We start from the raw sequence: 14706 nt of genomic DNA, 5'->3' as shown, positions 1-14706 counted from the left end.
TGTTTACGGATTTTGTCTGCCAGCAGACTAAGTCTCTAGGACAGTGGTCATGTGGAGGTGGCATACAGGTGATGCATAAAAAAAAAAAAAAAATGAGAATCTGGTTGAGTTACTTAGTATACAAATACTAGTTTTGTACAGTATCTACATACCGTACTTTGGAACTTTAACGCTCATTCATATGCAATTCAAAGCAAAATTTTCTTTTAATTTATGATTAGGCATTCAGCATTTGTACTTCCTGTAGACGTAAGAATTTGAAGTTGTAATATTTAAGTATGTTAGTTATTTCAGGCTTCTTGCAGGTTAATCTATTATAAATGTTGAGAGTAGTGTCAGACTTCATTTAGATCTTTAATCCAATCCATAAAACGTTAAAAATCACTTCTCGTCACCAAGTCTTGGTTATCTTTCAGGAGGCAAATCCATTGTCCCTTATGTTTCAGCCTGTCTTTTGTTTCCTTTTATGAAAAAAAATCTTAGTACTCCTTCCATTAGGCTTTGTCCTCTTAAAAGGTTTTGCTTTATACTGTGCTTGCCTAATCTCTACACGTACTGAGATGTAGACCTTTTCAGGACAATGAAATTCAGACAACATTTAAAACTGTATTATTTAGATGTTAGCTCAAGATTTTACAAGCCAAGTTTCTTCTCCAGGGAAACCATTTCTCAGCAGAGAAAAATTGCTCTAGAAAGATGACTTTTCTTTGTAAATATCATTGATTTCATTACACAATTTACTGGGCAATAGTGCAGAAGTCCATATTTTGGACACTTATCAAAATGGACTTCTGCTTTACAGAGGCACAATCACTAGTGTGATTTTTCTGCAATTACTAAATTGCAGCAACCACAGAAGGACCAAGTTTAACATTACACTTGATCTCACTCAATTCATAGCACTGCAGTTGGAACTACAAAGAACATGCAGTACTGCGTACAAGTGTAATGTAGATATTAACACAGTATGATGCTAGGAATCACTGTTGCTACTGGCTGCATCTAAGTACAGTACAGCATAATTAAATCGAGCAAAGTGAAATGTTTCAGGAGTGTTAAGATTTGACCAAGAACAGGAGGAAAATTTCCTTCTTGGCACCCATGATTTGGTTTTGTAACAGTATCGCCATATAGTACTTAATCAAAAGTTACTGAAATAAAGTACATTTCTTTGTGCAAGGACTGCTACATTATAGAAGAGAGAGAGAGAGTGTGTGTGTGTGTGTGTGTGTGTGTGTGTGTGTGTGTGTGTGTGTGTGTGTGTGTGTGTGTGTGTGTGTGTGTGTGTAGCTTTGCAGATTCATTGAATATAAGATTCTTTTAAAATTTATTAATGCTGTTTACTGTAAATATCTTTGGGTAACAATCATTTCACTGAAAAAATACAGTCCCAATGAAATAATATAGGTAAATTGTAATGCACCTGTACTTATAATGAAACTGACTGCTGTAAGTCATACAACTAGAAATATTAATTCACTAGCTATGCTTAATACATTGCTTATTTTGTTAAAATGGACTAGAACAACAAGTATAGTAATGCAGCTGAAAAACACTTAGCAAAAACCAACATTACTAACTTTGAATCATAAAATCTGAAGTTTCACTAAACAACCAATTAATTTCTCATACCATGAAATTCTTTTCAACAAAGTTTTGCAAAAAAAACCATTTTCAATATTCAGTATCTGTAAATTAATTAGCTATCGCCACAGCTACAAAAATTGTTACGTGTACGCCATAAACGCTACCATGCTGTCATGAGCAAGAAAAACTGCAACAATGTAACATAATAAATGAGAAATCAGGATTAGCAATGCTATATAATTAAAATATAGCTAGTAATATTGTGTACCTTCAATGAACCATGAAACTTTTCCTCATGCTAAATGTAAACTATCTCAGGCAGTAAACTCTGATCAGCAAACATTACATTTCTAATAACTGGTGATCTACTTAAAATTAAGATCAGGAGGGGTGTACATCAAAGCTACCCTTGACACCGATACTTTTTGCATGAAAGTAAACTGGAGACATTGCTCAAATGGCATGTTCACTGAGAGGTCTTGTATCTAAACCATTTTCTTAGAGTAAAAAAACCACATACAATACTCTGCATACAATCCACTCTTCACCAGGATTCCTAACACTGTTTTTGTTGTGCAATGGGTCTTTCTGCAGGTTTTAACCTAAAGCCCAAGACAGATGAAATCCAGTGCTAACACTAAACTCACGTTACTTTGTTATAACTACATTTTCCCAAGCAAGTTTTACTTGCTATAAGAATTTAAATGTATAATTCTTTTAAAAAGAATTGTACACTACATAACATAAGAGCCTGATGTTCTTTTGATTATGCAGATATCACAGTATAATTCCAAGAGTATAACTACAACAATAAGACTTTAAAAAGATGTGTTTTATTTACATTTTATATAGAAATCAGAAACACCACAACATTTGTGTTTCACTATTTTTTTTGTAAAAAATGTAAATAGCTTTTCCCTACAAACTGAATATGTGTTCTGAAAACACTTCCAATACACTTGCCTATTTACAAGAAATATACATAATTGTATAAATACTGCGTTCTCAAGTATTAAGAGAACTGTACCCCAACAGTATGGCCTGCTACAAGGCATCATCAACATATTCCTTTAGACAATATAGTAACTGAAATATATATCATATCTTAGTCATGCGAGTCTTATTAGACCCACTTGTCTGATTAAATCAAAATCAATAACTTAAATAATTAATACCTTAGAATAAAAGTAAGATATTACTTGGTATCTGCACAAAACAAAAATACTGGACACAAATTTAGGTGAGGTATCAGGTCCAAAATGTGCAAATTTTGCCAAAACACATCTCCAAAAAGTTTTAATCATCTTTTGATGCATACAAATTTTTCTGCTTTGCAGCCCTTCTTTTCATTACACGTGACAGAAGGGAGGGAGATATGGTTCGGAGGTTGATGGCTACACGGTGTGATAATGGTGCTAACACTAGCTCTTCATAGCCACTAATTATGCAGCTCACAATCTGTTCGGCAACTTCTTCTGGTTTCATTCCAGAGGCTGTTGTTGCATCCATATCTGAAACAGAAGAATAATAAATAATCCTTCAAAGCCAAGCTGTGAGCACATGCTTATGGTATGACTAAGATCCACAACACTGAAGTGATGCTTGATGAGTAAGCAAAAATACTTGAGAAGTACATGACAGCAACTGTTACCAGTAACAATCTGTGTAAGAAATGAATATTGCCCTGTATCACCATTGCTGTTGGTTGATGTAAATTTAATTCCATTATCTGCCATTTATCCAATTTCCAAACACAATTGAGGCTGATAGAGAGAGAGAAAGGCAATGTATGGCTATCCCACCACTGGCACAGACCACAAATCCTGGTGCAGTAGCAGTTAACATGAAAAGAAGCATAAGAATTGGCCAACACTAAACAGCAAGGTAAAAAGAAAAGTAGATAACCAACTAGCTTGAGTGACCGAGAAAGAGAAATATGATGAACAAACACTCCCGCCATGGGCGGGGGACACACCAGAAGAAAAACCCCCAACCTTCTCGATCAATGCAACCAATATGGTCCAAATATCTGAGAACTTTACAGCAAAAACCCCCTACTTTGCCAGCAGACAAAAATTTGACCTACCAGGAACTCAAACCAACCTCCCAACTAATATACTTCCCACTTTTGTATTTCAATCATTCCCTTTGTCAATGACCGCTTGTTTTGAGCGTTGAAACATAAAGAGTAAAGAAACTATTTTACTATACCATCTACCTGCCAAGGTGAAGAATATAAGAAGAATAGTGAAGACTACAAGCTAAATGTAGTTGAAACAGCAATCAATAATAATAATATGAAGGGAGTAGACCCTCTTTTACGCATGCTCTGTTAAAAAGACTGGCAGCAACAGTGGAATCAGTTTTACAGGTCTTCTCAGTTCTTACTATTCTCTTTTCTTCATGGCTGATATCTACTAAGAGCTGGCCAATGTACATAATCTGGATAAGGGGAAAGACAGGAGTTCTGAATATAGTTACTTTTTATTTTGGTACAAGCAGGCAGAACTGCTTGCGTGTACCAGAATAAAAGGTGATTATATTCAGAACTCCTGCCTTTCCCCTTATCCAGATCATGTACAATGGCCAGCTCTTAGTAGATATCAAAGAGAATAGTAAGAAGAACTGAGAAGACCTGTATCAAATCAATTCCACTGATGTTACCATTGTTTTTATCCTAATAATAATAATAATGCTTTAAGGGAGGTATTTTCATATGCAAACGGCAGGCCAGTGTTCAGGTGGAATGAAAGAGAACTGCTGCAGAGATAAAACATTTTCTTATTTAGGCAACAGGGTTACCTGTACATTTTCCACTAAAATTTTGAAAGCCAAGTACCACTAACATTTTAGTGGCCACTGCAAATAGTCTGCAGTCTATTTGTAATCATTTAAATCTAGGTGATATCTGCTTTTACAATTCTGGTGGAAAGATACAGGTTATTCTTGATGCCTACATAAGAAATTGTGTTTTATCTTTGCAGCAACTCTCTTCTTTAATTCCTCCTAAACATTGGACTACTGTCTGCATAGAAAAACACTTCTCTTACAGCATAACAACTATTATTATCATTACAAGCTGGAAACAGAATGCTACATGGCCAAGAGCCCCAACAGGGAAAGCAGCCCAGTACAGAATAGATAATAGGATGTAAAAAATAAACTATGAAGGAAAAATAAATAAGATAATGAAGGAAAACAAGTATGACCAATAGCAAAGTGAGGAAGCTGATAAAGCAGCCTAAGCTGCACTTATCTTGACAATATCACAAATACATACCCGGTATTCCAATTAGTTTTACATAGCATCTCTAAAACTAATTACTGTATAACAATAAATGGCAGAAATGTGGAAAAACTGAACTTAGTAACAAATTAAAACAGATCAAGCCCAATGTTGGAATACGGAATACAATGTATCAAAAGAAATGATACACAAGCAATTTTGACTCGTCTTAGAACTGGGCACTCTTGTTTGACACACGAAATATTTGGTGAACAGCCCACATAATCCAATCCCTTTATGTACAGTGTAAAATAACACTTAAAATTAAACGAAATTAAACTTTTCGTGTTAATGTCCAAAAGACAATCAATAACAAATGTCAAGTTTTGGAAACAAATTGATTCGGCAAATTTTGTCCGAATCTCCATCATTTTAAATTAAATAATTATATATTTTTAATAAATAGCTATAAATTAATAAATAAATCAGCTTTGTGGTCTGGTTAAACTACTTAATAATAATGAAATAAATAAGACATAACAAAATATTGAATGAAGTCAGATTTATCATCACCATAAAAGGTATTTGCAACAAGTCTGAACTTCTTAAGTTCCAACGATTCATCTACAAAATTATGAAGATCATTACACAATTTGAACAAAACAGGAATTCAGTAAAACTAAAATTGTGCAGCTTTGATTCTCTCCGAAAAAATGAAAGGCTGTTAGAATTAACTGTGTACTGCGAGGTGCAATGCTCAGTTTTGGGAGATCTGAATGCAAAGGATGATCAGAATTATAAATCTTATACACTGAGTCCAATGAACTTACTTGGCACCAGTGACTGAGACTAACACAAGATTAAAGACAGGGTATTTAAAAGAAATCAAAGTTTTTGTCCACCAATTTAAGATGTAAGTCAGTTACTGATAACCAAACGGAAACAATATTCAGTACATGGAAGAATAAATGAAAGCATTTCCTCAGGATAGACAAGATTTCAAAAACCTTGAAAGACTTATCAGTATACCCATTTTTGTGCAACTGAAGAGGAAATAGGCTGGATATGTTTCTCATAAGTATATTTACAATAAAAAAGTAGAGTAAAATTTCAAATGATTTGCATGTAGTTAAAAAAAAGCACTTTTGTTTGGATTTACCTTCATCCCACACAATTTGCACCATGTACTAATTTTACAGAGATTCAGCAACCATAGGCTTGTAATCAGATGGGGTCAATGCAAAAAGAGTAGCATTACCTGAATGTAGCAATGATTATTTACCTAAATAAAGAAGCAATGATTATTTACCTAAATAAAGAAGAGTAAGTTTTTTACACGCTGCAGTTAGTTTTTTACAGCTGTTAATGCAATTGACAGCATGCAAAGAATACAGTAATAGTGAAAAGATATAACCCAGTTCAATTTCAATTTCCTAAATTTTCCATGTCTTTCCACAAAATAATGGCTAGTGGAACATGCTAAAGATGGCATGCAAAGGCAGCAAAAGAAGTATGCTAGAGAGAGAGAGAGAAAGTGGAATCACTATGAACCAAAAGCAAATAAACAAGAGAGAGTCTTCAAGCTCCGGCAGAAAACAAAGATTTACAGTATACTGTACTGGAGAAAAAAGGAAGGAAACAAAAATGCAGGGGGTCAAAGGAAAGATCTAGGAGGACAGAATCTCAACACAGCAATGAGAAGAAAAGATATTCAGGATAGTGGAATGGCTAAGGAAAGATGGAAAAAATATGAAATGGGTAAAAATGATAAAAGATGAAAAAGAAATTCAAGTTGGTGAGATATTCTGGATTGCAAAATGTAAAGTTATAATGTCTGGACTGCTTTGAGCAAATGGAGAAATAAAGGATGAACATCGCGTTAATTTTGGGACGTACTGGACTTCATGCACTATAAGGAGAGCAACAAGAAAAAGAAGTAGCAACAGCCTGAAAGATGTCATTGATAGACTTCCAGCAGACAAAAGTTAGGCCAGCCACAAGAGAGTAAAGTATTTTAATGCAGAGGTCTGGTGAAACTACTCAACAATAATAATAATAACAATAATAATCCCTCTGGTAAACTGCAAAAGTTTATGATGCATGAATTAAGCCCATACCTACTAATTTATTCAACTGAGACACTCGCACTTGAAATAAAAAATGGAAGAAACTGAAAGAAAATGGAGGAGATTTTGAAAAGGTGTGATGACAGATTGCTAAGATTATGAACTGAGTGGAAAAATCATATTACAAATGGAAGAATATGAGGAGACATACGGTGTGCAGTGGCTGGAAAATGGACTGAGATCTCAAAGATAGATGATTTGGACGTGTCAAGAAACCATTAGTAAGAAAAGTGTAAGGTAAGGAAATATCCGGATGAAGACCACAGAGAAGGCCTGGAAATCATGAGCTAAGGGCACAGATGGAGACACAGACCAAATGGGAATTCATGCAGAACATACAAAAGACAGTGGAAAGAACATGTTTTAAGTCTAACTCTGTTAAAGGAAAATCCTATGTAAAACATTAATGATGATGATGATGATATTTTACAAATTTTATCTGACTAAATGTCCAACATGAAAGACTTCCTAATATTATAAACCTTTCAATACAAGAATAAAGGCAAGGGAAAGGAAACATGATCCCTACTCATTCCTGTTCTATGTTACCCCACCAAGTATCATGTTTCCTGAACTTTTTAATGATTTTTCTAGTAAACACCAAGTGGCCAGCTTTCTCTCAGTAGGTGAACTGCTGTGAAGTGGCCTGTGTTTGGGGAGTCAACAATTAGTTATGCTGATAAATCCTTGAAAATAATCCTTGTCCTGGTGGGCAACTGATTTTGTCTCTAAAAATTGCTGGCTTTCACTTTTTGGGAGTTAATTCGGTATATCCTCTGTACTGGAAATACCATACGTACATGCAAGTCTGAGAAAGCCTTCCACTTTTCAAATTTCATGTCCTTCATGATCCTGCAAACTTACTGTGCAGTGAAAGTGAGGTGTCTACAAGTATAGTTTTCTACAATACTTATGCAGCAGTACACTAAAACTATGTAAAAAAAGGACACAGAACTGTATTGTACACTTAATTTCTATACTTTACAGTACATGTAATATCATGGATGTTGATTGCTAGTCTATGGTAACCTTTGATTGCTAGTCTATGGTAACCTAGAACAGGAAAATGACTAACTTCCCTACAAAAAATATTTTAAAAATTCACTGCTAAAATATTGCATACTTGTAAGGAGCAGTAAAGGCAGTTTTTCACAAAACTGGAAAACTTCAAGTAAACATAGACTGCCAGCCACTTTACACCTTCACCAACTTCCCGGGCTATTTGCCATGCATATTTAGGAGCCTTTAACCAACTGTATGACTGTTCAGGACTTAAACTTTATTCCCTGAAAATAATACTCATTAAATATCAGTAATAAATTGCATTATACTCTACGTTAATTATTACGGACAAAATTCACGGAAGCCTCTGCCATTATTTGTATCAAATGGATAAGTATAATACCAGTTTCTATAAATTAGCCATATTAATTACAGTATTTGTGTATAACCTGATAGGCAATGACTATGTCGTCCTCACTAATCCTAATTAACTGCATACAAGTTCATTTACATGTACAGGCTACAACAGAGAAGGAGGGAACTTACTTCCGTAAGTTGAACCATCACCAGTAACCGCATTTAAGGAGAGGTTTGTGGAAATGTACCCTGGGTTTATAACTGAAACTTTAACATTTCTATCAGCAACCTCAGCTCGGAGTGAATCAAAGAAGCCTTGCATTGCATGTTTGGAGGCAGTGTAACATGACCTGTTAAACGAAGAAATCAACATTAATAGCACAATGCAAAGGCTATTATAATAAACAATATTCTGTATTGATTCAAAATTCCAAGCTCAACATTACTCATTCTTTCAAATCCCCAAGTCAGTCTTTAAGTTCCAACCTCAAACTAGCATGAAAATCTGAATTCACCATCAACATCAACACACAATGTACTCATATACCTGAGGTAGAATGAAAGAGGGTGGAGCTTATCAGGAGCTGACAATCATTATATGTTCATGAATAAGTTTTATAACAGAAATATGCAATACACTATACTAGGTTAAGTAAGAACATGTTAAGAAATATCTTATTATTGGCCTAAGTGGTGGTTTAGACCAAATAGCCTTGGATTAGATATAAACAGTATCCTAGGCTTGATAAAATGGTGACCTAGTTTTTTATTGCTCCGTAGCCTATTTATAAGGCTACATATTAGTCGGGTTCATATGTAGCCTGTATCCTTAAAAGTGATATAAAGCTAGACCAGGCAGTAGCCTATCCAGGTTAAGTAGGAATCCCTTTTAGGGAATATCCTATTATTAGCTTAAAACAGTAGTTTAGATTAAATAAAGCAGTGGCCAAATATCAGATACAAGAGTAGTCTTGGCCAGATAAAAATGCAAACTAGATTATAAGAAGGTTCTTTACCTGTATAGCTTTTATCCTTAAGTGTGATTTAAATAAGCCTAGACTAGGCAGTGGCCTAGAATAGGTTAAGCGAGAACTCTGAGAAACCCTCTAATCTTAGCCTAAAGTAGATTATGCTAGAAGCATTAACCTAACCCATATAAAACAGTAGCCTGGGTTTGATAAACAAAGCCTGAATGGCATGACATTAAAAAATCCAAGTTTCACATAGCCCTTGCAAGAGGCCTAACAGTGTATGGTAATACAGCTACAGTATATAATGGTGTCAAAATGAACCTGTTTAAGCTAATATAGATATTCAACACATACTGTATAACAATTTGGTAAATAAAATATTACAGCTACACACTTGTAATCAAGTTAGCCTGTAATATCGAATATATTATCTATATGAGGATTATAGGCAATTAGTATTAACTAGTTTCTAATAAAAACTTGTTTTATATGACAACAGGGCTGCCATTATGCAGGACCCTCAAGTGTTCCAAAGGAAACTGCTCGGTTCCTTTTTTACCAGTGGGTATGGCCCACCCATACCACCTGTCATGAGCATAGTCCTTGCAAAAAACAAGGAAAATTTGGTTGGTCACCAGGTATGCGCAAAATTTGTAGTATGCTCCTGGCAGCAAGTTTTAAGGACGAAACAGCTTATTTTAAGCTGTCTCAATGGGTCCTATGGTTCAGTACGGGTGAAGAAGGAGGAGATTATATCTTTCCAGTAGAACCCCAGCAGCAGATATTTAACCCTTTTTCAGAACAAGATCTATGTTTGGTCAAAAACCCAGTAACATCAGTCCCCAGTACCTCCCAGGTTAACCCCACAGAGGAAGTAGAGGAATCTTTATGTGGGGGTGACATCCCTACTAATGAACATGAAGTGGACATTGCAACTGAAATGGCCCTGCTGAATCCAGAAGGATCAGGGACACAAATTTCAGCTAATCATAGGAGAAACTTTCCAGAAGGAAACCTATCCTCCATGCAGCTATCAGATGCTGAAGAGGATCTTTCCCCCCAAAAAGGGAAACTAGGATCTACCTAACCCTAACTGAAATGACTACATTCTCAGAGGGGTATAGTAACTCACCCAGGACTTCTGCCCTTTGGTTAACAGCCAGTTACAGTTCAGTTGTTGAAGCTTAGTCAGATTGCCCAAGCTCTTGTAATATCAAAGATGTTCTTGCCACAAAACAGAAATATATATGGGGCAAGATGCATGATTCCGAAAAGGAAATTAGGTCAGTCTTGTACACCCACGGTGTAAAAGTACTGCATCCTGTGACCGAAAAGTGAGATACAGACTCGGCCCAAACAAGGTCTGATGCTAGAATTCTGACTGGAAACACAAAATGGCCAGCTCAGACAACAAAACTTCCGATCAAAGATAATAAGGGATACAATATTCACCCCTGATGATACTGATAATCCTTGGTGAGATGCTTTAATGTGCATTTTCTCTCCCAATGGTATCTAATTATTGAGAGAAAGACTATGATTGAAGTTGTACATGTAGAATTTAGAGACAGGGCAGCATTCCCTAATACAAAATGGTGCCTGATACCACCTTCAGCAGGCATTGAGAAACCACTAAAAGAAATGGTTCTCCTACTTGTGTCTATAGCATTAAAAGCTATAGAAGACACCCTTTACCTGGTCAACGGAAAATGGATCTCTACTGCTATTTTGGATAAGACCTAAATTTCTCACTGAGTAGCCCCAGCCTTCTGTCCCTTCACTTTTAAAATAATTAATCACATGAAGGTAGATTTTGAAAATTTTGTAGTGACTAGAAAACAAGAGACAGTGGCAGAATTAAAGCCATTTGCCACGGTCATCCCAGTCTTGGATAATTCCACCAAGGAATGGGCAACGCTTCAACTCCCTCTTGAAAGGGAAAAGCTTCCTCTAGATATAGCTACTCAACAATTTGGGACCCTTATAAGAAGAATCTCAGGGGACAGCCTCGGCAGAATTTCATGCTAGGATCCGCCTTCTTAATATTATAACCTCTACCACCTTGCTGGAAGTTGCTAACAAAGAAGAAGATTCCAGAACAATTTTTGTTGTTGTGGCCAAAAGTCTTATGAGAACCGTATGGGAAGCACTCTATGACTTCCTAGAGTGGCGCATAAAAGCGCGAATGGAAACATGGAGGGCTCCAACAAGTCACTCCCCAATGTGACTTCATTGTTACATTCTAACCCTGTCTGTAAGGACCTGTTTGAGGAATCTGTTGTGGCTCAACTTAACGAGCAAGCCTGCCAACATAACTGTACAGTGTATGCTCTCCTGGGAAAAGAGGAATTCAGGAAGCAAAAAACCCGAAACTTCCCTTTATCCAACCCAAAAAATGCTCGCTATGAACAAAAATCAAATAAGCCTTCAGTCAACCTGAAAAGTTTTCCTCAAAAACCAGTAGGTGGTCAGAAGGGACAACAACAGCAAGGGCATTCCTTTCACAGGGTCCAAAGACACTCCTACAGAGGAAAAAGAAAAGCAACACCTGGAATGCCTACCAAGGGCAAAGGCAGAGGAAGAGGTGGATCCCAATAGGAATTGTATGGTCGAGGGTCAGCTTCGATGACACCACAGGTAATGAAGTCTTCCCCTTGGGGACACACCATTATTTTCAACAGGCTGGGGTGGAAATGGTCTCATCAACCCCCGCTTTCCTTTGAAGGGGTTCCTCCAAAAACCAGACCCCTCTCTGGAAGATTATGTGCAGAAGGCGCTGTTAAAGGGAGCCATAGAGACACATGCGTATATTTGCCACCAAGCACGTCTCTTCAGTGTCCCCAAAAAGGATTCCTCCGTATGAAGAGTGATCCTCAACCTATCAATATTGAACGAGCACATTCTTTGCCAAAAGTTTCAGAACCGTTGCCCAAGTACATTCAATAATTCCACAAGTGACCTGGGGAGCTTCTATAGATCTGAAAGAAGCATACTGGCACATCCCTATCGCCATTCCCTTCTGCCCCTTCCTAGAGTTCTGGATAGGGAAAGATATGCACAGGTTCAAAGTCATGCCCTTTGGGCTAAACATTGCCCCAAGAATTTTTACAAAACTAGGAATGGTAGTTGTTTGAGAACTCAGACAAGAAGGAATACAACTAATAGCCTACCTAGATGATTGGTTAATCTGGGGGCCCACAAAAAAAGTGCTTGAGAAGTCTAAGAGCAATGGTTAACATACTCTAGTCAAAAGGTTTCCTAATAAATTGGAAAAAATCCTGCCTCATGTCCAGCAGATGTTTTCAATGGCTGGGACTGTGTTGGGATACTCTTCATGGCCAGTTGTCTCTCCCCATAAATACTGTACTCAAAACAGAATAAGGAAACTCCTCAAAACATTCCTTGCACAGCTCAGCTTCCAGACGACAATTAGAATGTATGATGGGCCTGCTGCAGTTCGCATCAGTAATAGACCCAATACTCAAATTGCAACTAAAAAATGTGAACAATTTCTGGCTATCACATGCAAGAAAATAGATGTGAGACCGACCTCATCAAAAGAATAAAAAAGTTGGGGAGATACTTCAGCCTTGGACCTGAAACGAGTCTCTGACAAAACAGGTCACCCTGACTCTTCCATCTGTACGAGTGACATAGCATCAAGAGGTTGGGATCATGTTCACCTCCTCTCAATATGATAATGCTAGCCATCCTTCAGATGGCACAAGCAAGGAAGTGGCACTTATCTGCAATTCACCTCACAGGGTCTCTCAATGTAATAACAGACCCTCTATCAAGGAAATGATAGCCTCAATAGAGTGGATGTTGGACAACCACTCTGTTCAAACAATAGCCAACATGCTTCCACAACCAGAAATAGACCTATTTGTCACATACGATAATCACAACCTTGGAAAAGACTGAAACAAACTGAGGACAATATGCCTTTTTCCTCCATTGTCCAAGATTTCGAAGGTTTTGAGGAAGCTTCTATCCTTCAAAGGAACTGCTTACTTAAAGCCCTAAACTGGCCAAACAGGCATTGGTTCCTATCACTTTAACAACATGCAAAGAGAATAATTCCACTATTGTCCGCTGTTCTATCCAGACAGTAGGAGGGAGAGTTCTCTACGTATCCTCCTTTCTGAGCCAAGACCTTCACGTGCGGATTTTTTAAATACTGTCTACCATAAAAATTACTCACCCAATATTGCTAGGTACCTAGTGCAAAAATTACGGACATCATCTATTTGACAATACCAGTCCATTTGGAAGATATGTTTACATTATATCCATGTTTAGAGCCCAGTTGAGATCTCTATGGAAACACTTTTAAATTTTCTCGTATACCTTTTTGAAGGCAAACGCCTTGATGTTACAACAATCATGGCATATGAAGGAGCATTAACGGAACAGTTTGCTACCCATCTTCCAATCTTTGTCAATATTTGAATAGGATGACTTGATTAGTCTGAATAATTAAGAAGTTACTGTACCTAGCTATTTTCTTTCTGTGAAAAACAAAATTTTAGTACAAGCTTTGAGAATTTCAATTACCTGTATGGAATCGCTAGTTTTGACTGCACACTGCCAACTGCAATAATGTGCCCGGACCCCCTTTCTAACATTGTAGGTAGGAGAGCTGTAAGAGAAGATACAATAATCTTAAAACAAAATTGTTTAGAGCTATAGAAAAACAGAATTTCTGGCCTGCTCCTATGGAACAGCACATTTACAGTACAATAAATGCCAATTCTTTATCCAATGTTCAGTTCTCCAAGTTTTAGTCTATACAATTAATAATTGGTATAAATAATAACAAAGTATTTAAAAAAAAAATAAAAAAAGTAAAAAGTTGTTATATTACAGTTTCGAAAAAAAATTTCATTCAAATCCACAGTTCCTTTTTTATGCCATAAAATTGTTCCAGGTGTTTCAATCTTAAAAAATAAAAAAAGTCAGCCTAAGACTCATTATTTTTCTTGTCTAATTCATGAGCTACAAGAAATTTGTGGGGCTGGGAGGTGGGAACTTGCATACTGTATGTACTTAATGGCTTTGTAATAAAATTTAATTCAATTTACAAAAATATGTATTTATGTTACCACAAACTGAAATTTTCTGCCTTTTTTTTCTAAAATGAATAGTGAAAAAGAAAGAGTTGCAAAATGTTTGTTTTGCTAAAAAAAAAAAAGGGTGAATATATCATTAAATACAGATTTTACTTCTTAAAATGGTCAGTTTAGTCAGTTTGCTTTAGCGACAAATAACACCAAAGTTACACCATAGAGAAGGCATGATGGATAAACGAAGAGATTGTTGAGATGAAGAGGAACCTCACCCAAAGCATAGACAAATGCAATCAAAGGATCTAGCAAGTACTGTATCAGTATACACCTTGTGTGTTACAAAAGTTGTTTGGGATCTCTACAAGCAT

The 14706-nt window shown here is 36.4% G+C and overlaps 1 protein-coding gene across 4 annotated transcripts in view; it reads right to left on the bottom strand.

The window, feature by feature from the left end:
- Positions 1-593: 593 nt before the first annotated feature.
- The window catches only part of LOC136852452 (dehydrogenase/reductase SDR family protein 7-like), a 95018-nt gene continuing 80905 nt past the window's right edge, over positions 594-14706 (bottom strand). For all 4 annotated transcript variants that reach the window (XM_067127085.1, XM_067127094.1, XM_067127104.1 and 1 more), the window contains 3 exons: positions 13827-13911; positions 8488-8648; positions 594-3098 (listed from right to left, as the gene is read on the bottom strand). In XM_067127085.1, coding sequence (XP_066983186.1) covers positions 2884-3098; positions 8488-8648; positions 13827-13911 — 461 coding nt within the window. In that variant the 3' untranslated portion in view covers positions 594-2883. The remainder of the gene's footprint in view (positions 3099-8487; positions 8649-13826; positions 13912-14706) is intronic.

This window comes from Macrobrachium rosenbergii, chromosome 3 (assembly GCF_040412425.1).
Source record: "Macrobrachium rosenbergii isolate ZJJX-2024 chromosome 3, ASM4041242v1, whole genome shotgun sequence".
NCBI classification, from domain to species: Eukaryota; Metazoa; Arthropoda; class Malacostraca; order Decapoda; family Palaemonidae; genus Macrobrachium; species Macrobrachium rosenbergii.
Note: the sequence above shows the minus strand (reverse complement) of the source record. Positions and strands in the feature narration are given on the sequence as shown.